General features: G+C 54.2%; 2 protein-coding genes across 2 annotated transcripts; one reads left to right on the top strand and one right to left on the bottom strand.

Annotated features, from left to right (window-relative positions):
- Nucleotides 1-240: 240 nt before the first annotated feature.
- Nucleotides 241-13,870, top strand: RNF207 (ring finger protein 207). Its single transcript, XM_087446908.1, has 17 exons — nucleotides 241-644; nucleotides 1,314-1,466; nucleotides 2,636-2,781; nucleotides 2,860-2,941; nucleotides 3,016-3,091; nucleotides 3,172-3,297; nucleotides 3,748-3,794; nucleotides 4,067-4,139; nucleotides 4,225-4,293; nucleotides 4,736-4,804; nucleotides 4,885-4,982; nucleotides 5,775-5,961; nucleotides 6,137-6,322; nucleotides 6,595-6,646; nucleotides 6,967-7,084; nucleotides 11,307-11,387; nucleotides 12,308-13,870. The coding sequence occupies exons 1-17, from the start codon at nucleotides 454-456 to the stop codon at nucleotides 12,477-12,479; spliced, it is 1,926 nt and encodes a 641-aa protein (XP_087303034.1). The 5' UTR covers nucleotides 241-453; the 3' UTR covers nucleotides 12,480-13,870.
- ICMT (isoprenylcysteine carboxyl methyltransferase) lies at nucleotides 13,865-23,104 on the bottom strand. The gene is made up of 5 exons (XM_014783821.2): nucleotides 22,685-23,104; nucleotides 21,770-21,858; nucleotides 20,397-20,566; nucleotides 19,419-19,636; nucleotides 13,865-17,327 (listed from the first exon to the last, which is right to left on the bottom strand). The coding sequence occupies exons 1-5, from the start codon at nucleotides 23,102-23,104 to the stop codon at nucleotides 17,145-17,147; spliced, it is 1,080 nt and encodes a 359-aa protein (XP_014639307.2). The 3' UTR covers nucleotides 13,865-17,144.
- Between the last annotated feature and the right edge of the window lie 312 nt (nucleotides 23,105-23,416).

Below are 23,416 nucleotides of genomic sequence, written 5' to 3'. Positions count from 1 at the left end.
TCTTCTCCCGGGCGGGGGGCGGAGTGGCAGTGGCCGGAGCCGCGGGCAGAGCGCCCGGCGCGGAAGGGGTGTCGCCTGCGGGTCACCCAGAGGACACCGGGAGGGGAATTCCTGCGGTGGGAGTGAGGGGAGGTGGGAGAGGTGGAGGCAGCGGGAGGCTGGGCGTTGGGCAGGAAGCGGCCTGACCTTCAGGGGCCACCTGGGGGTGCAGGAGAGACTGGGAGGGCGGGCACAGGGCCATACTCTGGCCATACTCTGCGCCTGGCGCTCCGGACCCCAGCACTGGGCCCCAGCTGCTCCTCGCTCCATGACCGCTGGACGCCCCGTCGGGTCCAGGCCGGATAGGTAGGAGGGAGCCGGCGCAGGGCCGGGAGCCGCGGGAGCTGGCGCGGGCTCCGCGGACGGGCCCCTGCACCGTGCCCGCCCCGCCGCCTTCCCGCGCTGTCCCCGCAGATGTCGGGAGCTATCTTCGCGCCCCTGGAGGGCCCGGGCGCCCTGGACGCCGCGAGCGGCCACCCGCTTGTGTGCCCGCTGTGCCACGCGCAGTACGAGCGCCCGTGCCTGCTGGACTGCTTCCACGACTTCTGCGCCGGCTGCCTGCGCGGCCGCGCCACCGACGGCCGCCTCGCCTGCCCGCTGTGCCAGTGAGTGCCTCGAAGCCCCAACAGAACCCCCGCCCCCAACCAGGAGGGGAGATGGGCACCACCTCGGCGGGGACCTAAGCGCAGGGAGAGCAAGGCTCTGACTCCTGGCAGAGGCGGCTGGAGAAGCTGCACCCAGAGTGTGCCTCTCCGCGGGAGAACGTGCAGGCTCTTGCCCATTTGCGAGATTAGGTCAACTGAGGCCTGGGGTTAGGGACCCAAGGCCTCCCAGAGAAGGTCAGCTGGCAAGGGCAGGGCTAGATCACATGCCTAGTTGCAAGACTCAGAGCTGCTGGAGTACGGGATCCTAGGACAGCATCAGGACTCTCCCTGTAACTCACTTCAGGGTCCCTGAAGTCTTAGGTCAACATAAGCAGGTTACCGAAGTGGCTCTAAGTTTGCCCAATGCAGTGAGAAGGGGTTGAGGGGAGGCTTCTGCCTTTGACACCAGGGGTCACCAACCATGGCCTCCCAGGATTCACCTGGGACTGGGCAGGGAGAGGGACAGGGTCAGAATGAGCACTGGCTGAAATATTTATAGCAGATGCCAGACTTGCAGGCACCCCACCTCCCACCCTATTTTTAGTCCCAGCCTGGAATGTGGGGGGTGGGAATGGAGGTAGGGAGCCATGAGGAAGGGGCATCTGGATCTTGGCTGCAGCTTCTCCGCAGACACCAGACGGTGCTGAAGGGCCCCAGCGGGCTCCCCCCTGTGGATCGGCTGCTGCAGTTCCTGGTGGACGGCTCAGGGGATGGCATGGAGGTGGTGTGCTGTGCCAACTGCGACCTGGAGTGCAGCAAGCAGGCAGGGGCGCCTGGCGGAGGGGGGTGTGGGAGGCGGCGAGGGTGCAAGGCTGCATGGTCCTGATGCTGGCAGTGTGTGCCCAACATGTCCTCAGGGGATTATCCATCAGTGGATTCTCCAGCACCTCTCTAAGGCATCCTGGATCCCAAATGTGGGCCCCATTTTACAGGTGGGAGACTGAGGTCCAGAACAAGTGACTTGAGCCAATAGCCAGATGATGGCAGAGTTTAAAGCCATTAAATTTGGGGTGCGCTTACTGGTCCCAGCTCAGGGTGGAGTTGTGAACTAGCATAGGAAGGGCATTCCAGTGCACATGCCTGGGCCGGTCCTTGAGGGCCCTCTGCTCACAGCTACCTACAGCCCAAAGGGGAAGGGAGGACAGCATGCTGTTGTCTCTCCCCGAGTCTGGGAAAGCCAAGAAGCAGAGTCTGGGCTTCAGGCTGAGCTGTGAAGGGCACACGGGACTCTGGCCTATGGAGGCTGGACGGGGTAATCCAAGTCCCAGAAGGACAGCCCTGGAGGAGCAAAAGCTCAGGGTGTGCTGGGCAAGTGCTGGCAGGTGTGACCCAGAGTACAGAGAAGACCAGCAGGAGGCAGGGAGAGCAGAGAGGAAATGGCCTTGAATGCTGAAGTACGGAGCTGGGGTCTGTGCTTTCACAGCCGTTGCTGGGGTCAGTGCCACTGCTGCAGCCTGAGCCCTGGACTCTCGGCCCTGGGTCCGGCCTGGGGAAGGGAACCTGCAGGCCCTCATTCTCTCTCCCCTCCCAGCCAAGTTTTGACTCCAGATGGCCAAGGTGGACACTGCCATTTGGTTACTATTGAGGGTGCCTGGGGGGCGGGGAGAAATCTTTACACACACACATTTTTGTTGTAGGTAAAATGTTTTGCAAATGCAGCTTCTGCCCTCCCTCCTACCCCGTGTAATGGCCTCCCCAAGCCCATTCGGGTTCTTGTCCCTTACTGGACCTACTTACCTACTACTCTCTGAGCCTTGGTGTCCCCATTTGTAAACTGGGTATATTACAGCACTGCGTCAGGATTACATGAAAGGGCTGCATTTGGCCGCGCACCTACCCCAGGCTAGGACTGAGGCGCACAATGACACGCGGAGGCTGCAGTTCCCGTGCGGGCGGTGGTCGGGCTCAGACGCCCCAACCCACTGGCGGGCTGACCCGGAGCTCCGTCTGCAGGACGCGGAGACCACGTACTTCTGCAACACGTGCGGGCAGCCGCTGTGCGCGCGCTGCCGTGACGAGACGCACCGGGCACGCATGTTTGCGCGCCACGACATCGTGGCCCTGGGCCAGCGCAGCCGCGACGTGCTCCAGAAGTGCAGTGAGTGCGGTGTGCGGGGTGGGAGCCGGGGCCGCCGGCAGGCACTGCCCCGAGCCCTCACCGCCGCCTTCGCCCCAGCGCTGCACGCGGAGCCCTACATCATGTTCTCCACCGACAAGAAGTCGCTGCTGTGCATCTGCTGCTTCCGGGACATGCAGGGGTGGGTAGAGGGAGTGGGAGGTGAGCGGGCCAGGGGGCGCCCGGGAGCGAGGCTCACTCGCAGGCTCCTGGCAGGGAGAGCCGGGCCCACTGCGTGGACCTCGAGTCGGCCTACGTGCAGGGCTGCGAGCGGCTGGAGCAGGCGGTGCTGGTGAGTGTGGAGTGTCCGGTGCACTGGGTCCGGGGTCGGGGACCAGCGCGTTCACAAGCCTGAGGCAGCCCGCTCCCCAGGCCGTGAAGGCCCTGCAGACGGCCACACGGGAAGCCATCACGCTGCTGCAGGCCATGGTGGAGGAGGTGCGACGCAGCGCAGCGGAAGAGGAGGCTGCCATCCACGCCCTCTTCGGCAGCATGCAGGTGAGGGGTAGGGGGAACCAGACAGCCATAGGCTGAGCATCCTCATCAGCCATGAGCCGTGCCCGTGACAAAGCGCAGGCCCAGGGAGCCCTCGTGGAGTTTCAGTGTAGCAGGGTGGCAAGCATTGAACCAAAGCATTGAGCTACTTCAGGAGTTACTTCATCAGTTTTGGGGAGAGTTCCAGAGGGGGAGCCAGGGCCTGCCCTAGGCTGGTGCTGGGGGTGGGGCGGTCAGGGAAGACTTCCCCCAGGAGGTGACATTTAAGGTGAGGGCATAGGGCTCTCAAGCAGCAGGATGCAGCAAGGAAGCCCTCTGGCTCTCGTAGCAGGGCAGGTAGGCTGGAGAGAGAGCCAGCCTAAGCAGCTGTGTGGCTGGGGCCCAGGGGAGTGGGAGAGTGCTGGGAGGTGGCAGGGCTGGGATGCTCAGGCAGTAGCAGACTGTCTCTCCCAGGACAAATTGGCAGAGAGGAAAGCGCTGCTGCTGCAGGCTGTGCAGAGGTGAGTGGTGGCGGGGTCTCCACCCGCTGCTCCTTGGCCTCCATATACCTAGCTCATAGCCTGGGCTTGGGCAGGCCCTGCCCCATGCTGGGGAGCAAGACATCCAGGTGTCCACCTGGTGAGGAGGGCAGAGTGGCTCAGGGCTCACAGAAGGATGACAGAGAAGGATACACAAAGCTGGTGGGGAGATGGAACCACCCAGTTCTGAGGCCCCCCTGGGTGGGGGTGGGCAGCCCTCCCCTTGGAAATGAGGCTGGCTGCCCCTCCCCCAGCCAGTACGCAGAGAAGGACAAGGCCTTCAAGGAGCAGCTCTCCCACTTGGCCACTCTGCTGCCCACCCTCCAGGTAAGGGGAGCTGGGGATGCAGAGCTGGGCACCTGGCCCCAGGGCCCCTCCCCAGGCCAGGCACTGAGCAGTGTCCCTCCCACAGGTTCACCTGGTCATTTGCTCCTCCTTCCTCAGCTTGGCCAACAAGGCCGAGTTCCTGGACCTGGGCTACGTGAGTCCCCCCAGCTCCTGCGGGGTCTCCCCTCCCCACCAGGAGCCCACCCTGCACAGCAGAGACCGCCATCTCAGGGCTTGGCAGTCTGTCACCTGGAGGCTGGTCCAGGGGTCCCTGGGCTTACTTTCCCCTCCTCCATGCCATCATCCACAAACCCTTAAGGGGCAAGCTGAGTCCCTTTTAAAAAGACAGCAAGCCTGGAAGGGAACATATGCCTCCACACCCCCAACGTGCAGAGTGTCTACTGGAGTCCGGCCACCCCAAGCTTGCCTGTGGATTTGGGGGCGGGGGTGGTGTGGGGTTCCGGACCACTCTCAGGGAAGGGTTGGAGCCCCCAACGGACATCAGGTAAAGTGCCAAAGACAGGCTTGCCCTCGGGCCTCCCCCCTCACTGTCACCACCACCTTCCGCCGCCTGAGCGCCCTCCCCCGCGCCGCAGGAGCTGATGGAGAGGCTGCAGGGCGTCGTCACGCGGCCGCATCGCCTCCGGCCGGCGCAAAGCAGCAAGGTGCGAGGGCCGCGCCAGTGGGCCGGGGGCGGGGTCCGCGGGGCCTGGAGGCCGCCTCACGACCGCGTCCCGCCCCCCAGATCACCAGCGACCACCGCGCCGAGTTCGCGCGCTGCCTGGAGCCGCTGCTGCTGCTGGGGCCGCGCCGGGCAGCGGGTGCCGGGGGCGGCACCAACACGTGAGCAGCGGGGGCGCCCTCCCCGCCGCCAGGACGGGGGGATGGGGATGGCACAAGGTCCCCATCAGGGTGGGGGGCCGCCGAGTGACCGGGAAAGGCCGAGCGCCGCTCTCCCAGGCTCACCGAGCTCCCAGCGCAGTGTCTGGGCACTGACAAGGGCCACGCGGGAGGGCGAGTCCGCCCAGCCGGGAAACAGCCGTCGGGGCCGCCTCAGATGAGAAGCCCGTGGCAGACCTGGAGCAGAGCCTGCCGCGGGAAGACCGAGAGGACGCGGGGGCTGCCCCCAACCGCCACTGCAGCCTTGGCTACCCGGCTGGGGCGCCTGAGGACGGAAGCGAAGGGGCAGCTTGGGGTGGTGCCTGACTTCCAGGCCCTAGTGTGGGGAGCCAGAGACCCCGGAGGAATGGGAAGAAATGCCTAAGCTGGATATGTGTGCAGAAGGCCCCAGTCCCCCAGTCAAGGAAGACTTGGCATCAGGCCCAACTTGCAAGGTCCAGCGTCTGTCAGTGAACATACCGTTTACTCGAGACTAGCCCCTGATGACATCCTGATGGACTCGTCTGAACACTGACATCACCCTGGGGATTTTTTAAAATACCATGCTGATGTCACTGAGCTTGGGTGTGGCCTTGCCTCAGCCTTGCATCGGCCTTGCACCTGGCTTTTGCAGGGCTCCCACGGGGTTCTAATGTGTGTCCAGGTTGAGGGCTAAAGAGCCCTGGGAGGCTCTAGGGGTGGGGGGCAGACCCTCCCAGCCCCCCACATCTGCATCCACACTGGCTCTCTCCCCAGGCTAGCAGGGGGCTCGGGCCCCAAGGTGCTGATGGGTCCCAGCTGCCCTTCCCCGGTGGGACAGATGTTGAAGTCACCGGTCCAAAAGCCCACACTGCACCGGTCCATCAGCACCAAGGTGCTGCTGGCCGAGGGCGAGGATACACCCTTCACGGAACACTGCCGCCACTATGAGGACTCCTACCGGGTGAGGGGGCCAGGGACCTGCGGTCTGGGAAAGGCCCCAACCCATCCTCACCAAGGTGCAGCGATGGTCTAATCTAGTCCTGGCCACCCGGCCTGAAAGCCATCCCTCCACCGAGTCCCCGACAGTGGACACAGCCTGCAGGAACCACAGGCACTCACACGGTCTCTCTGCGCAGCGCCTGCAGGTGGAGATGCAGAACCTGAAGGACCAGGTACAGGAGTTGCACCGGGACCTCACCAAGCACCACTCACTCATCAAGGCCGAGATCATGGGAGACATCCTGCACAAGGCCCTGCAGGTGGATGCGCAGATCGCCTCGGAGTACGCTTCCGTGGAGGGGATGAGAGCAGTCTTTCAGGAGGTAGCCCCTCCCGAGACGCCTAACTCCCCTGCATCCCCACCTGTCAGCATATGCATGGGCCACCCCAAGACAGGGAGCGGGAGAAGGAGAACCTTGGCCTCATGCCCCATGAGGCCCTCGTGCGGCAGGCTCTAGAACCTGGGTCTTTGCCGCCTGGAACCACGTGAACTGGCTGGGTGTGCTGTATGGCTCTGAGTAGATAGAGAACGGAAATGCCACGGATGGAAGTTCCAACTCACCACATGTGACATCCAACTTACTTTCTCTTTCAGATTTGGGAGGAATCCTGCCAGCGGGTGGCTAACGAGCAGGAGATTTATGAAGGTCCCAGGCAGCTGCTGCTGGGTGCACCCCTGTCCCAGAGCTAACGCACGTGTAGCAGGGGCAGGAATCAGTTACCCACTAACCAGATACCAACCCCCATGCTCCTCCCCTTAGCTCTTGACCTTGCCTCACAGATGCTAACTGGCCCCAAAATGATGCATCTGAGGTCAGGATTCAGTAAGTAGAATGCCCTCACAAGTCTTACCTTGTTCTTTAATGAAAGAGGTAATCACTGAAATAGTTGGGATATTTAGGTGTGAGGTTTGAGAGTAAGAATCTGAAGCCAACAAGACCCAACACTCTAGCCTTGACCCCCACAGCCCAGCTCCATGACCTTCTCCAGCTGAAGCAGGAGAATGCCTACCTGACCACCATCACCAAGCAGATCACGCCCTATGTGCATTCCATTGCCAAGGTGAAGGAGCGGCTGGAGCCCAGGTGAGATTAGGGGTGTTCCCAGGGGAGCCAAGGCACTTCAGAATGTGTGTGGGAAAGGTGCCACACATTTGGAAGAGCCCCTTTCAGGGAAGTCAGCAGGCCAGGTCATAAGAGCTTTAATCAGGCATCTGGGTGGACCAGGGGGTGGACATCTGCAAAAACATAGTGCGAGTGGGCTGCTCTGAGTTTCTGCTTCTGGGCACACAATCACCCACCTCTAACCCCCAGGAGTAGGTCAAAGCAGAAGGTACTTCTTGGGGATGTAATGAGGGTCCTTAGCTGATCCAGGCAGCAGGACATGGAGGAGAGAGCAGAACTCCCTCAGCATATGGCTAAGCCAAGTCTAGACAAGAACCTGGAGCAGGCTCTAAGCACCATACTTGGGCATCAAGGGTGTTACAGAGGCAGAGGGATTTTGGTGGCAGGTCCTCAATGTCCCTGTCTCTCAAGTCACTGGTCCCCAGGGTGGGCTGGTTGCTCTGTAGGTCTGGTGCACAGTGGCCAGCCTGGGCTCTCCTTCCACCACCCTCCTGGGGGCTCCATTTGCTGGGCTCCTGTCTGGGATCTCTTCTTTCCTATATCCCACGTTCCCTCTTTCATGGTTTGGTGGAGTCCATCTCCCAGTAGCTCCTTGAGAAAGGGTGCGTAGGAGGTACATTCAGGCTGGCACAAGCCTGAAATGTCTTTATTCTGCCTTCACACTTGACTGATAGCATTGCTGGGTATCGAATTCTAGATTGGAAATGATTTTCCTTTGAAGGCATTGCTCTATTGTCTTCTAGCTTCCAAGGTCGTCTTTGAAAAGTCTGAAGGCATTCCGATTCCTTGTAATGTGACCTACTTATTCTCTTTAGAAGCTTGTGGAATCTTCTCTGCTCCCAGTGTTCTGAAATTTCACATTGGTGATGGTCTATTTCCACCCATTAGGTTGGGTACTGATGAGTCCTTTCAATCTGGAAATTCACGTCCTTCGATTTGAGCCTATTTCTTTTTGAACTAGTTAGTTGATCTTTTTCTGGAATTCTTATTATTGGATTTTGGTTCTCCTGGGCTGGCCCTCTGGTTACCTTCCCTTTTTTCTGTCCTGTTTTCCATTTCTTTGTATTTTTGCTATATTTGGGAGATTTCCTCACTTATCTTCCAACCCTTCTATTGAGTTCTTTATTTTTGAAGAAAATTTCCAAAAGCTCTTTTTAAAATTTTTGTTTTTAATTTCCAGGACCTTTTAAAATTTTATTATTTATTTATTTATTTTGTGAGGAAGATCAGCCCTGAGCTAACATCCATGCTAATCCTCCTCATTTTTGCTGAGGAAGACTGGCTCTGAGCTAACATCTATTGCTAATCCTCCTCCTTTTTTTTCCCCCAAAGCCCCAGTAGATAGTTGTATGTCATAGCTGCACATCCTTCCAGTTGCTGTATGTGGGACGCGGCCTCAGCATGGCCGGAGAAGCGGTGCGTCAGTGCGTGCCCGGGATCCGAACCCAGGCCACCAGTAGCAGAGCGTGTGCACTTAACTGCTAAGCCACGGGGCCGGCCCATAAAATTTTAATTATTTTGATTTTCCAGGAGCTCTTTTTTGTACCCTGTTCTTTTTATACAGCATTCTCTTGTTTCATGGACACAGTATCTCCCCCTCTGAGGCTGACAGGTGTTTTCTTGTTTCTGTTTTTTAAGTTTCCTTCTCCCTGAAGGCTGTTTCCTCCAAGTTACTTTTTGTTTGCTTAGGTTTCTATCTTCCATGTTAAAGCTCTTCTCAGATGTCGGGAAATCTTTGAGTATCTGCTCATATTAGGATTTAGGGGGAGGGGAGCCAACTGGAAGCTCTGAGCACCTGGGTGGTGCTTCACTGTAGGGGACCTGGGGGGCAGGGGTTTTGTTTGCTGTTTTTTGGAATGCCCCAGTGTCAGTTATGGGTCTTCTCTGTTTCCTTCCTGGAAGGTCACTGTGTGGAGCATTTGCATGCACACCTGATTTTGTGGTTTTCAGGAGTTCTCACCTGTGGGTTGGACCCTCTCAGAGACTCTCTTCAGACTTCTGTGGGGTGGGGAGGGCAGTAGGGATCTTGACTGTCACTGTCGTATTTCAGTCCCACCCTCCCTGTGGCAGAGGCAAGGCGCCAGTTCCTGGGCACCTGAGGATTCTGTGGTGTGAACTGGGTTGGGCCTCAGCTTGTCCCGCTGTCTGCTTGGAACTCAGATTTCTCAGATCTGCCACATTAGTTACCACTCATCTGCATGCTCTCCAGCTCCAAAAATTTTGGTGTTATCTTTTCCTGTTCTCAATCTGGAGAGGTGTTTTCCCCTTGTTGTTTTGGTCTCTTTACTAGTTTTAGTGAGTTTTGAGAAGAAGGAAAATTAGAGTGTGTGTGTGTGCAGTCACCATATGTCCAGAACAGCCAAGCCCCCTTTTAAGTGACTATTTTAACATGTCACACTGAGAGGTTAAACCTAGCATACCTTTGCACAGTTTTGATCAAAGCCCCGTCTACCCACGACTAGCTGCAGTGTTTCCTCCTTGGCTGACATTCAAAGTAGTTTACTGCAAATACTGTGTGATTCCATTCATAAAACCTCAAAATCAGGCAGAACTGTCCTCTGGTGTTAGCAGTCGGGATGGTGACTATCCTGGGGGGCCTCTGGGTGGAGGTGACGTTCTGGGTGCCGCTTGCCCAGCTCGTCAGTGCACATGCTAAGCTGTGCTCTTATCATTTGCACGCTTTCCCTCTGCGTGCTCTGCTTCCGTGAGAAGCTGGCTTCAAGTCATGTGCTCCTGCGTGTCTGCAAGGGGCAACGTGCTGGCAGAGCCATGGCTCTGCGGGCAAATCCCCTCTGCAGTCAGTTTCAGCAAACGGAAAGGAGCTCAGGCTAGAGCCCAGCTCCTGGAGATTTGGGGTGAGGAGGCCCCTCTTTCCAGGTGTCTGGACTTGCCACCTCTGCTTCCTCCCCTCCTACTGCTGGCAACCCACTCCAACCCCACCCACCCACCTGAGCCCACCCATCCCCCCAATCTGCTCTGGTTCCCATCATCAGCAACGTTTCAGCCTCATCCCTTGGCCTCTCACCAGCACTCGTGAGCGTGGACTATCCGCCATCTCACCATGCTCATCTCTTGCTGCTGAGACACCCTGCCCTCTGGTTCCCCTCCTGCCTCTCCAGCCATTCCTTCCTAGTGCCTCTGGCCAGCTCTGCTCCTCGGCTCAATGCCCAAGAGTCACTTTTCCCCAGGGCTCAGTCCTAGGCCTTCTTCTCGTCCTAACCCCTCTCCTTAAGGGGCTTCATCCTGTCCCCTGCTTTAAAACCCCATCATGACGCAGACGACCCCTAATCCCTCTCCCTAGCACAGACTGTCCCGAGCTCCAGACACATCACCACTGCCCCCTCCTGGGGGTCTCTGCTTGGATGTCTCACAGGCACTTCAAATCCCACAATGGCCAGCAGAACTCAGTGTCCTCCCCCGAACATGCTACTCCCGCTTCACCTCAGTAAATGGCATCCCAGTCACAGGGGTGCTCAAGTAAAATCCCCAGGGGAGATCCTGGATTCCTTTCTTTCCCTCAGCCCATTTCCAACCCATCCCCAGTTTTGTTGACTTGACTCTGCCTCAGTCCACCCACTTTGTCTCCACTGCTGCCCCCAATTCAAGCCATCATTGTTACCTCTCCCACCCCCCCCAGCCTCTCCAGCATGTCACACAGCCAGCAGTCTTTTTAAAGTCTCTACTTCCCGTCACACCGGGGCTGGAGAGCCCTTTCGGGACCTTCCCTGCCCACCTCTGACCATGACCACACCCCAGTCACGATGGCCTTTCAGTTCTCAAAGAAGCTGGACTGGCACCCAAGCTTCTGGGCCTCTGCCTGGAATGTTCTTGCTTCAGATTGTCCAGTGGATCTTCATTATTCAGGTCTCATCTTGAATGTCAACCACCCTATTAAAGCTCTGTTCACTGGCATTCCCCACTGCCTGGCCCTGCTGTGCCTCCTTCCCAGCCTTGGCATGTCTCCTCAACCAGAACGTAGCTGGCCCTGGCCTCTCTTGTCCACTACTGCAGCCCCGGCCCTGGCGAGTCGCCGGCCCTCAGCAAATATGGGAGGACCAAAGCCCTGGGCGGGCCCTTGAGTGTGTGCCTCAGTTTGGTTTCTGTGCAAACAGTGAGCTGAAAGACATGCAGTGGGCTGGCTCTGCTCCTTCAAGACTCCTGGTAACTGCTTTCTCCGGCATAGGTTTCTGGCGCCCGGGGATGAACGGTCAGAGCATCCCCAAAACATGTATGACAGCAGCGTGAGTGGCGAGACCCAGGCCAGGTGAGTCAAGTCCTTCCAACCCCAGCGGGCAAACAACTTAGTCTCAGAGAGGGGTACAATGACAAAGCCAGAGCCCGCATGTTCCTTTCCCTCTGGTCCTGCCGTGCTGCTGAGCAGCTCTGCGGCCTCAGCTGGGCCTCAGTTTGTAAAATACCAGGTCGGAGAGGCTCTTAATCTGGACGGTGACTTCACAGATGCCAGATGTGACTCTGATAGACAGGACCCACATTCTGTGACTGCAGATGCCATGGCTGCTGCCTGCACCGCTTACACCCCCGAGAGCTGCAGGCGCTGCACACGGTCTCACAGGCACTTCCACCAAGTGACCCAGTACACTTCTGTGGGCAACGGGGACTGAGGGGTATTTCTTGGTGAGAGCATTACTATTTATCAGAGCCACAGTGTTTGCCAAAATACTTGCCGGAGGAAGAAAAGAATGTGCATTAACAGATACGTCACTGTCACAGGCTGATCCTGGAGTATTTTGCTCGCAGCAAAATGTGTTAGTCACTGGGCGGAGAATGGAGTGGTAGGAAGTCAGAGCTGGGAGAGCCTAGAGGGCGTGGGGAGGCCTGCTGCTGTCCAGAGTCACAAGTAGTTGGTGACGGAGCAGAAATTAGTCCCACCCTCCCTGGCACCCCGCTTAGCTTAGCTCGGATGCTCAGGGAAGTGTCAATTCAAAGCTTGTTGTCACCACAAGCTGCCGAAATAGCGTGAACTGCTGATGTTTTGGCAACTAAAAGTCATCAGAAACGAGGTAAGAATCCTTCAGAAGAGGATACAGTTCTGGGTCTGAAGATGTGGTCACCACTGGCGCCTTCCAGAAAGGGTTTCCAAATTTGGAAATTTGGATTTTAGTGCTGGGGTACAGTGAAATGGGGGAGCGAAACAGAAGAGCTCATGTTCAAGTGTTCCTTTAGGAATGATCCCGTAAGTGTCATGGACAAGAGAGAGAAGACCTCAGAGCCTAGAGGAAACAGCCGGACTCCGAACAGCCTCACAGAAGAGCCTCCACTGAAAAATAAAGATCCTCATAGACCGAAACCGAGAAATGGGGGCGACGTCCCCACACGGAGAGAGCGCCCCACTTAGCAAGTGGGACTGGTCCCAGGGGGTTAGGTGTTTTACAGCATGCACATCGAGACCAGGATATTTAAGAGAAGGTTGTTCTCATCATGACTATGTCTTTAAAGGGTAGTCATTTATCAGCAGTAAAACCCAGAACCTCTCTGACACATCCAATGTCGGATTCTTTGGCTTGGGCTAAGCTTCGCGTTCCCTATGTTGACATGGCATGAAGTCTTGGTCCTCATCACAGTGACTTGGGACGCCATCCCTGTCCACGTGGAAAGTGTTAAATGAGCGAACATCCAGCCTCAAGCCCCTCGCCCGTCCAGCGTCTCCCTAGTGTTCCGTGCCGGGTGGGCGTGCTCCTTGCAGGGTGTGCCGGTCTGAATCCTAGGTAACAAGACCCTACCACGTGCAGCACCTGCCCTGCCTCACGGGAACCCAGTTTCCCCAAATCACAGCCCCACTGTTAGTCGGGCGCTGCTGGAAAGTTCCACCCAGTAATCTGAGTACTCACTCAGCAAAAGGGAAAAACCTTCGCTCCAGCTTTTCTCTCTTTACAGCAAGGGCTGAGCACGTAAAGCAGAGGCGCAGCAGCTGGCATGTGCATGGCAGGAGACGGTCACCATGACAGCCTCTCCACTGCTTTCCCAGACTGCTGTCCTCTCCCACGTTCACCTTCTATTGAGTAAAGCACAACTCAGCAGCAACTTTTCTCTAGTTTCCATTCCTACACAGTACCCTGTTTATCAAGTGGGACTTAATAAATGCTTAAGAAGGAACATCTACCTGAATGACCTAAGATTTAAAGTTTGGGAGGCAGGGAACGGCCCGGTCGCGTAGTGGTTAAGTTCATGTGCTCTATTCCAGCGGCCCCGGGTTCACAGGTTCGAATCCTGGGTGCGGACCTACACACCGCTCGTCAAGCCATGCTGTGGTGGCACCCCATATATACAAAATACAGGAAGATGGGCACAGATGTTAGCTCAGGGCTAATCTTCCTCAGCAAAAAAAATTAAAAAAATAAAGTTTGGGAGGCAAAATGATGTCCAGATAGTCACATTTTCAGCAAATATCAGCTTGATTTGGTGGTTCAAACAGCAAATGACTTGTATGTGCCAGGTAGGCCTGCACGTCAATACACTCATGCACCAGTCACCCCAACAGCCAATGCCTCTGCACCTGCTGTTTCTGAGCATTGATGTGCCCATTCCAGCATCACACACTTCATGGGAGCCTGAAGGGCAGGAGGAACTTGTCATTACAGACTGGTTAGAGGCAGGAATTCAGAACTGAATTGAGTAGGCAAATACCTCTGGTCTTATGCTGTAGGTTCTGGACACTTCTTAGCCAGAAGTGACATGACCTTAGAGTTTCTACACCCCACACAATCACACTATTGTTCATAGTGAAATCAAGTACAGTTTTATTTAAGAATTGGAAAGGATAATCAGTATTCATGAAAAAAAATCCAATTTAAAATATTTAAATCAACATTTCTACATGTAAAAAGAAGAGTAAAATTACTCCATTAAGTTACTCTCCTAGCTATGGGACAGCTTCCTTGGGAGCAAGCGCTAGGGACCACTCCTGATGGCCCGCCTTCCGAGCCCTGGACAAGGCATCAAGCTTGCAGTGGGCACAAGCTTGCACAGCGGGGCACGGAGAACAAGCCTCTCCCACCACACTGGAGAGGTCGAGGCTGCCTAACCTCGCCAGCTCACTACAGAAGCAAAACACGGTGGGAGATCACCGCTATGTGAGGCAGTAAGAAAGTGCAAAGAGGGACAGTGGTTTACTGTACCCATCACGGAGGGGCTGCTACCAAAACGAGCTGGGGCCGAGACCCCCCTGAGCCTAATCTATGAACACAATGTGTTGGGATACTTCCCCGAGCATGCTGATCGCCCAGAGCGTTAAATAAACGGGAAGGATTAATAAAGGTTACAATTTACCTTCAAGAAGCAGTTTATACCAGTGGAGGGAAGGTGGGGTATGCTGCCTTTTGCTTTCTGTCAGGCTCACCCCACTCACTACCTTTTTTGTAAACTGCCATTCTCAGCCACAGCCTGCAAATTCTCATAAAATGTTTCATTTTATACTGCTTCAAAGTAGCTTTGTTCTGCGCAGTGCTTATTTTCCACTTAAGAATCGCCACTTTAAAACCTGCAATGGAAAAAGAAATCTCCTGACGGTTTCTTAATTTGAGGGAACTGGTGATGTGGCCTTTACCCAAAAGCTTTCGGGAATACCCAAAAAGCCTGTACCTCATTAACCTGCTTCTCTGCCGTGTACGCTGTCACTGCTAAATTTATAAAGTTAAAAATAACCTGAAGATCTCAGTACTAGATGAAAGTCAATCACTTGCCAAATCCTGCCCCTAAGTAGTTCATCTTTTATCTCTAAGTAATTGCTGACTTCTGCCCTGGGATTATAAATTAGGGTGGGAATGTTCTTTCACTACCCCCGCCCACGGAACTGCTCTTTAAAGCAGAGCAGAATATAATGTCAAGCAGCATCTCGCTGCAAACACTAAGGCCTACCCTCTGAGCTCGGGCCTGGCAGGAAGGTGGGCTTTCTGAACCCGGCAGGTGGAGGAAGAACAGATCAAATGCCAACACCTTCAGTCTTACCGTCCACCAAGCCAGGGGCCATCATTAGCTGCTCTCCATCTGTTAAAAAGACAACTTCATGGCCCCCAGTGGGAATGAAAGTTGGGTCCAATCCTGCTAGATGAAGCAAGAAAGAACTTTCCCTCAAAGAGCTGGGGACAGCTGCCAAGACCCCAGCTACACCCTCCTCCACTTGCAATCCTACCAAGTAGAGTTTACTTCGCTAAGTGTGGAGTGTGGTCTGGAGAACAAGTTTAGAACTGATTCAACTCAAGTTCCCAAACAGAGCAAGTGCATGCTGACGTCTCGCCTGGGAGCGTCCCCACCAGGGGAACCTGCTGTCAGGGGCTCCAACAGCTGCCTTGGCCAGAGTCTGACTTCGAGACCCTTGTGAGGGCCAAGAGTGGAGTCTGTCTAGTTCTCACACCAGCAAGTGTCATACCAGTAATCCAAGAACCTGTGAACTCTTTGGTATATATAATAACAAAAAAATTAATTAGGCCATGAAATCTAGAAATAAGTAATATTTTGAGTTGGTAAAATGCTCTTTTGAACACACATTTCTGGTATCTGGTACAGTGAACCAAGTGTCCATTTTTGTGTAGCTCTTATACAGTATAGATTTCATTGATGTCGTCTCTCTAAGTATTAAAAATGTCTGACATTGTTCTTCTAAGTCTTCACAACACCCTGTGAGGTAGGTGGTATTGACCCCATTTTACGGATGGGGAGGTCTAGGCACAGAAAGGTTCAGTGGCTCCTCGAAAGCCGCGTGGCAAGGCATGGCGTGGCAGCAGAGCAGCACTCCAGCGGGGGCTGCCGCCGACTTCGTTAGTGCCACTACAGAACTGCACGGAAGGATTTCCCACTGAGAACAAGTTCTTATCTAGTCCAGAATTAAACCAGGGCCTTAAAGCTTCTATGTTTGACTCATAAAGCCAATCACTTTCTCCAAACTTGAAAAACAGAAATACTGACTAAATCTCAGTTGAGATTATTTGCTCTATTTAAGACTTTCATAAGTCAACTTGCTTGAATTTTGTAGTTGTATATACTCTCAAACCCTTTTGGAAAAGACAGTTTGAAATGGCATTAGGACGATGGAATTTTGAGAACATAGAAATCAATAGTTAATAGATTTAAATCGGACACAAAAATATATAAGCTATGGTAAAATAACAATAAAATCCCAAATAAACGGAGAGCAGTATTTCTCAATGTTTAAACAATGCCTTGCACAGAACAGGCGTTCAGTAAGCATTTCTTAGATAAAGGAAAAATGACACATCTTTGACATGCCTGTCACTGACAACAGCACCCTCTTGGGAGACCCCGGAAAGCCACAGAGGCCCACGGTCTCCCTGACCTGGGGTGCCCTGGTGACACAAAGCCACTTGGCCAAATCATCTGGAGGTATCCATGCTTCCTTTCTGCCAAATAAAAATTGGGACTATTAACACCACGAGTCCCCTTTGAATTCATACTGTTATTTATAAAAAATAGATATGTAAATACGATTAAATATAGGAGGAGCCAAAGTGCTTTATAAGGAAGTGTCTTTAAAATTCTATAGATGCTCATGCACTCAAGGACAGAAATAAGGAGGTTAAAGCTGTGCTGTCATGTTTTCCGGTTAAGATTTTGCATGTATTCCTAATGCTAATAAGCACTGACGCCCACACCCCTTGTCCTGCCGCCGAAGCCTTACTCATCGTGCTGAGTGAGCCCCCTATCCCGAGGGGTCTTGGTCACAACCCACATGCACTGTGGCCTCGTGGGGGTCGAGCGTGGCCTGGGCTCTCACCAGGGCACTCTGGAGGGGCACTGTTGGGTATTGCTGTTATTTGCTCTTGTCCATCCTTAATCTACATCCTACCTCGACTCAGCCCAAGAACAGATTGCTCCGGGGGGGTCCTTTGGTCCTAAGGCCTTCTGACCATTCGGTCTTGAGTGATATTCCAGAAGAGAAACTGGTGACATATAAAATGATTAAGAAAATCCATTCTGCAGAGTGGCCGACCGGAGGCAGTTCTGTCCTGGGCTGCACAGAGTGGGAGGCCCCTCGGCCCCTGCCGTGTCATAGCTCCACTTTGACCCCCTTTATAAAAGGCAGGCCTGTGGGCACCCGCTTCTTATACTCCAGGTACTCCTCTCCAAAGAAGTGAATCAGTGAGATTTCCTCTTCTTCTGTCCGATCGCGGAAGAATCGCCACACTGTTAGAGCGTAGCCGACGCCGCAGATGGGATTGCACAGCATCACCTGAGAGAAGGAACACGAGTTGATCAGGGTCAGGGTGATCTGACACCGTGAACCACAGCATCTGCTTCTCTCAAACCCACAGAGGACTTCCTGCCAACGGCCCAAGGGACTCTCGAAACACTGTTAGGGTCTTTGAGAGTCAGGACCAGGGCGCCATTAACTGAAATCACACCATCACTTTCACATGAGAACTCAACACTTGTCACTGTAGCTTTCTTTCATGCCCTCTGCTGTTCCTCTTACCTGACAGATATCTAAAAATTAAAAGAAAAGATCAACCTCTTGGATTTCAACCCTCAGTTTGGGGTGACGGCTCCTCCTCCTCCCACCTCCATGTGTGAACAACCATTCCATGCACACTGCCTTCCCACTTGGCTCCCAGCCCGGCACCTCCCTCCCCCTCACAGCTGCCTGGTCCCCTGCCCTGGCCTCCCACAGCCTGGCCCTGTACCCGATACACTGATACTTAACCGAGCTTCCCAAATCACTTCTTTCATCAAATCACTGCCCTGCTCAGAAAGCTCCAACGTCTAAGCCTGGAAAAGCAGTGCCTCGGCTCACCTCTTCCAGCCCCCTGCCCACCACTGTATACACTTTGATTGCCTCTTACTCCTTAGTCGTGGTAGTTCCACTTTTAGGAACATCTTGCCCACTGATCCATCCCAGTCCTTCCAGGCCAAGAGTATCACCCAGCTCTCAGGAAAGCTTCCACTAACCACCCCTGCCCATTCTGAGTGACCCCTCCAGACACGTGTCCTCCCCAGGTGGGTGACTTCCACCAAGAGAAGCAGGCACACGCACCCGACTCCTGATTCTCTCCACTGTTTATGGAGCGCTTACCGTGTGCTTAGCACATGCTAAGCCCTTTATAACAATAAGCCACTCAACCCCACAGCAAACTTCTGAGGTGGTGCTGCTGTCCCCGCTTAATGCATGAGAAAAGGGAAGCCAAGTAGCCAACGTGAGAGCCAGGACTGGCCCGGTCAGCAACCCCAGAGCCTGTGCCCTCAGCTGGCAGACGTGGGCAGCTTCTCAGCATGCCCTGTAGCTGGCCTTCCCAATGGAGGCCACAACCCATTACTGAGCCATGAAATCAATTTAGTGCATCATAAACAGCATTACAATTAATAATAAGAAAATAGAGTGTTTTGTATACAGTAAGGCTAAGTATTGTTCCAGGAAAGACTTGTTCCACTTTTACAGGTGTGTGCTGGGTCAGTGTAAAAGGATCTACAATCAAAGAAGTATGAAAAACTCTTTAGTTCTAGAGCACTTAGGTATATAGTTAGCATTTATGGCAAATTACATGATTCAACTACAATGGATGTGTTCCCAAGGAATATGATTGTTAATACGGGAATCTTAAGTTTCAGAAAAGCAAGTTTTAAAATAAATACTATGTGGTAAAACCTGGCCCTACTCCACCATTGGGGGGTCACCAGAGAGTCCCCATGGACCACGCACTGCGGATGGGACACCTCGGGGCCCAGACTGGATCTTCCCAAAGAGGTGACGAGTTTTCTAAGCACTACTCACATTCTCTGGCCAAGTCCTTCTAGGACTAAGAGAAGAGATACAAGAGACAATGGGCAAGAAACAAGGCTTGGTCTCCAGCCCGAGACAGACCAAACCTTTGTAGCTCACATTAAACTTAATACGTTTAGGTTTAGTATTAGGTTTAGCTGAAAATCAGCTAAGCCGCCACTTGTGTGGCAGAGGGCTGTCCCCAAAGCCCCATCTCTCCTCACCCGACTGGGGTGCTCCCAATCTAAGTTACAGAGGCAGAGAAGGATATGGCAGATGGGGTAACAGCACCCAAAATCACCGAATTTACAAGTTTAGGACGCCCAGATTTTAGGTATATAGTAAAAAAGGTTACGGACTAAATCAGTTCTTTTGACCTTTATTATCACTTGAAACATGGCGGAGCACATGTACCTATTTAAAGAGAACCAACAACCTTGTGAATACACTAAAACCCAATGAATTGTACACTCTGAAATGGTGAATTTTATGATATGTGAATTATATGTCAACTAAAAACAAGTAAAAAAAATGTAAAGGAGACCAGTGCCGTATCTGATACTATACCTGGGTTCCGATACTCCAGTAAAACCACCCAACGTAAGAAGGATGCCGGAACCAAGCGTACACTCCGCTTGTCACCAGAGTATGGGTTTCTGATTTTTCATTCTGCACCACGTGGTTGAAATTGGAACCCGCTGTAAACATTGCCGCTTTCCTCAGACATTCTCCAAAGACCACCATCAGCAGCCCCGTGGCGCTGAGCCACGTGATCTGCTTCAGCTCTGCAGGAGAGACATCGGTGACACATGGGAAATGGAGACACTGGACTCTAGAGTTCCCCCTTCGAATACTAAACTTAACCCGTTTTTCCAAAGATAGGAACACTAGAAAACATACTAGTGGGCATTTAGCATTTGTCATCGCATTAAAATGTAATTATAAGCAAAATTATAAAAAAAAACCCTAAGTTGTGCTGTTCATCCGTTGACTTAAAGTGCCAACAACCCAATTAGAGCATCATGGCACAGCTGATGGGCTCTCAGCCCACGTCCCCCAGCCACACACTCCCATCCTTCACTTGGGCACAAGCACAGCTTAGTGAAGCAGAGAAGGATCCGGTGTTTCCTGCCTTGGCCCTTTACTGAATCCTCGGAACCACACATTTTATTTAACTTGCTGTGGAAAGTTCAACCTGAGAGTAGGTTCCAGATGCAGAGGTTTATGCTAATAAAATCTTCACATGACATTTCTTAAGTCACAGAAAACGAACAGATCCAAGTCTCCTCTGACTGTAAAATTAGGACTATCAAAGGCTGGGACTTCATATCAGATGGTTCACTACGTTATGCAAGGTTTAAAGCAAAAGGTCAACACATCCTTAATTCAAAATCCAGAAGTGGAATTCACAAGCTGAGCTCGTCCTTTATAAAGAGCTTAGTGGGGATAGAGGTCCCAGGGAGATTACACCTGAGAGGCGAACCCACGTCACTGTCCTCAGGCCCAAGTGGAAGCCACCCTTCTCCTCTCCAGAAGGACACTGACCTGGCCAAAAGATATTTTCAAGTGTGAACTCTATCCAAGAAGAAAGAGCAGCTACTGTATACTCCAGACTGTGATTCAGGAGAAAGGAATCCAAGGACAGACTTTTGGGATTGTTGACCGCTGTGACTAAGTATTCAGAATAGTGGAATAATGACAGGGAGCACATGTACCTATTTAAAAACAAAAAGACAGAGATGTAAGCTGGTGCAAGAGAATCAAGTTAGCCACAAGTTACAGTACAGATTTGGGCCTGCTGAACTGTCCCTGAGTTCTATAACAAGGTCCTATTGTCACCTGTCAGAGTGGACATCAGGGACCCATGTAGCATGACTCCCTCAGGTTTGCAGAAAGTGGGGTTGAAAGGGACTACATTTTTTGAATGTCACAGGCAAAACAAACAAACATAGGTTAGGAAGGCATTATGGACCCTTCAGCCTTTTAAAAATGACACTACAGGGGGCCGGCCCTGTTGCTTAGTGGTTGGGTGCGCGTGCTCCACTACTGGCGGCCCGGGTTCGGATCCTGGGCGCGCACCGACGCACCACTTCTCCGGCCACGCTGAGGCGGCGTCCCACGTACAGCAACTAGAAGGATGTGCAACTATGACATACAACTATCTACTGGGGCTTTGGGGAGAAAAAGGAGGAGGATTGGCAATAGATGTTAGCTCTGAGCTGGTCTTCCTCAGCAAAAAGAGGAGGACTGGCATGGATGTTAGCTCAGGGCTGATCTTCCTCACCCAAAAAAAAGAAATAAATAGAAATAAATAAATAAATAAATGACACTACAGACAATAAAACATAAAGGAGAAAAATATCAAAATAAAGCAGTGATGTATGCTGAATACAAAAATTCAACAAAACTGAAATAATTCCAGCAAAGAAGGATTCGATGGCTCAGGGTATTGATAATAGGAGATAAAGCTTTTTACCTTGAAGCCACTGGTTCATATCCAGGTCAGGGACTAGAAGGCTCAAGGGACTGAAATCATAGTGTATGGAAAAATCCTACATTGACCGTGGGGGATGCACTAGATGTGACCTAACAGAAATTAGAGACGGAAAAGGCCCGTGAAGACGAGCCAGAGCCTTGCCCCATCCTGTCACAGAGGACCTATAGCCTTTCCGGGAAGGGCTCGTCACATCACTGAGGAGGGCACCTGTCGGGAGGGTGCCAGGGCGACCTCTTTCTGCCTGCAACAGAAGCAACCAATGGGCACGAGATCCAAGATTCGGGGATCTAGGTGGAAGCTAGAAAACTCAATTCCACGGAACCCTAAACAGCCTTCAGCCAGTCAGGGATGAGGAAATATCACTACTGACCCTCCGATCCGCCCATCCTTGCCTCAAAACCATTATTCCCAGAGTACTTACCAGCCAAAGTGATTCCAGGAAGACTGGCTAAAACTTAGCAGCATGCCGCAGCCGAAAACAAAGCCAAGGAAACAAGCCCGGATGGCTATCTGAAACGGACCCGAAAGAATCTCAGTCACTCGGCTGTTCTGGGCTGCAGGAGCAAACATCCTACTCCCTGGGATAAGTAGGCCACAGGCAAGCACGTAGAGCCCATTTGCTCAGAGGTTAAGAGGGTGAAGCAGAGCTGCCTGGGTTCAAATCCCAAGCCCACTCCTCTCTGGCTGTGTGGCCCTGGGGAAGTTACTTAACCTCTCTGGACCTCCGGTTTCCCCACCTACACAATGGGCATAATAATATTACCTACCTTTTAGGATTGCTGTGAGGATTGTCCATGTAAAGTACATAAGAGTAAGCGCTACATAAGTTGTAGCTGCCATTACTATTATTGTTATTGATATTATTACTCAGGACTGTGGGAAAACTGCGTGAACCTAGTTAATTGGCCGGCTTCTCCCAAGTCCATACAGCCAATCTGGTCCGGGCACCCGGGACTCTGCGCCCAGCCCCCTCCACGTAACTGCGGGGCCTTTGACCTCAGACTTGGCAGCAGGTAGGTCTCCACACCTTAAATTACATAAAAGAACTCGTGGGCTCGCTCATTCCCCATCCCAGCGCATCTGCCGCAGCTGCTGAACCGCACCAACTGCAATTTCCCACCCACTCCGCCGGGTGGAGGGGGCCCGCGCCCCACGTCCCCCGACCCTGGAGAAGCGGGGTCCCTCCTGCCACCTGAACTCGCGGCTACACAACACGCCCGGGGAGGCAGCTCCTCTTGCGGGCCCTCCTCCAGGCCGACCCCGACCCCGGCGGCAAGGTGCCACGGGCAGCGCCCAATGCCCCCGGCCCCCGCCCCAGCCCCCGCCAGGCCCGCACCTGGTAGCGCGGCGGCCGGTAGAGCAGCAGCAGCAGCGCGTTGAGCCCGGCCACGTAGAGCGCCAGCGCGGTGCGGCCCTGCAGGCCGGCGCGCGTGAGCAGCGGCAGCGCGAGCACCGAGGCGCCTAGCAGGAAGGTGGCGAGGCTGAGGCGCGCCTCGGAGCCCGGCGGAGCCCGCGCCGCGCAGCCCGCCATGGCGCAGGGCGGCGGACGAGCAGGCGGCGGCGGCGGCGGCAGCCCTGGGAAACCCGCCCGCCGCGGCTGCGCACTGCGCCGCCGACGCCGACCAGGAAGGGCAGCTGCCCGGAGCTGCGCGCAGCCCGCGAGCTCTCGCGATACCGCCGCGCCGCGGGGCTGGGGCCCGAATTTGGCGGGAGCGCCCCGCCCCGCGGCCCCGCCCTGCGGGGCCCCCGGGACCATTTGACCCAGGCCGAGTGGCGGGCGGGGCGGGGCAGCGGGGCACCTGGGTCCCGGGCCGAGAAGTCGCCGCCGGCGTCTGCCGGAAGTCGGCCCCAAACTCCAGAATGTCCCTGTCCGGAGAAAGCATGTGCAATCTGAAGCCACGCCCCCCTGGGACAGCCCCGCGCGGTCCTCCCCGAAACTGACAGGCGTCGGCGCGCAGGCGCGCGGGTCAATCCCACCCAGCGGGGTCCGCGCACAGGGGCAAGCGCCGCACCCCTCGCCCGTCCTCAGCGGGGTCCCCGAGCGCCCACTGGGTCCCAGGCTGCGCCT

The sequence above is a fragment of the Ceratotherium simum genome, chromosome 22 (assembly GCF_057802395.1).
Source record: "Ceratotherium simum simum isolate JZ-2026a chromosome 22, ASM5780239v1, whole genome shotgun sequence".
Lineage (NCBI taxonomy): Eukaryota > Metazoa > Chordata > Mammalia > Perissodactyla > Rhinocerotidae > Ceratotherium > Ceratotherium simum.
Note: the sequence above shows the minus strand (reverse complement) of the source record. Positions and strands in the feature narration are given on the sequence as shown.

Excerpts from the sequence above, each read along its gene's own strand:
- RNF207 (XM_087446908.1), top strand. The coding sequence starts at position 454 with ATGTCGGGAGCTATCTTCGCGCCCCTGGAGGGCCCGGGCGCCCTGGAC. Across the intron at positions 3,298-3,747 it reads CCCTCTTCGGCAGCATGCAG|GACAAATTGGCAGAGAGGAA; the intron begins GTGAGGGGTAGG and ends TGTCTCTCCCAG. Across the intron at positions 4,805-4,884 it reads GGCCGGCGCAAAGCAGCAAG|ATCACCAGCGACCACCGCGC; the intron begins GTGCGAGGGCCG and ends CCCGCCCCCCAG.
- ICMT (XM_014783821.2), bottom strand. The coding sequence starts at position 23,104 with ATGGTCCCGGGGGCCCCGCAGGGCGGGGCCGCGGGGCGGGGCGCTCCC. Across the intron at positions 20,567-21,769 it reads TCCTGGAATCACTTTGGCTG|GTACATGTGCTCCCTGTCAT; the intron begins GTAAGTACTCTG and ends GTTTTTAAATAG. Across the intron at positions 17,328-19,418 it reads ACTGGAGTATCGGAACCCAG|GTGATGCTGTGCAATCCCAT; the intron begins GTATAGTATCAG and ends TCCTTCTCTCAG.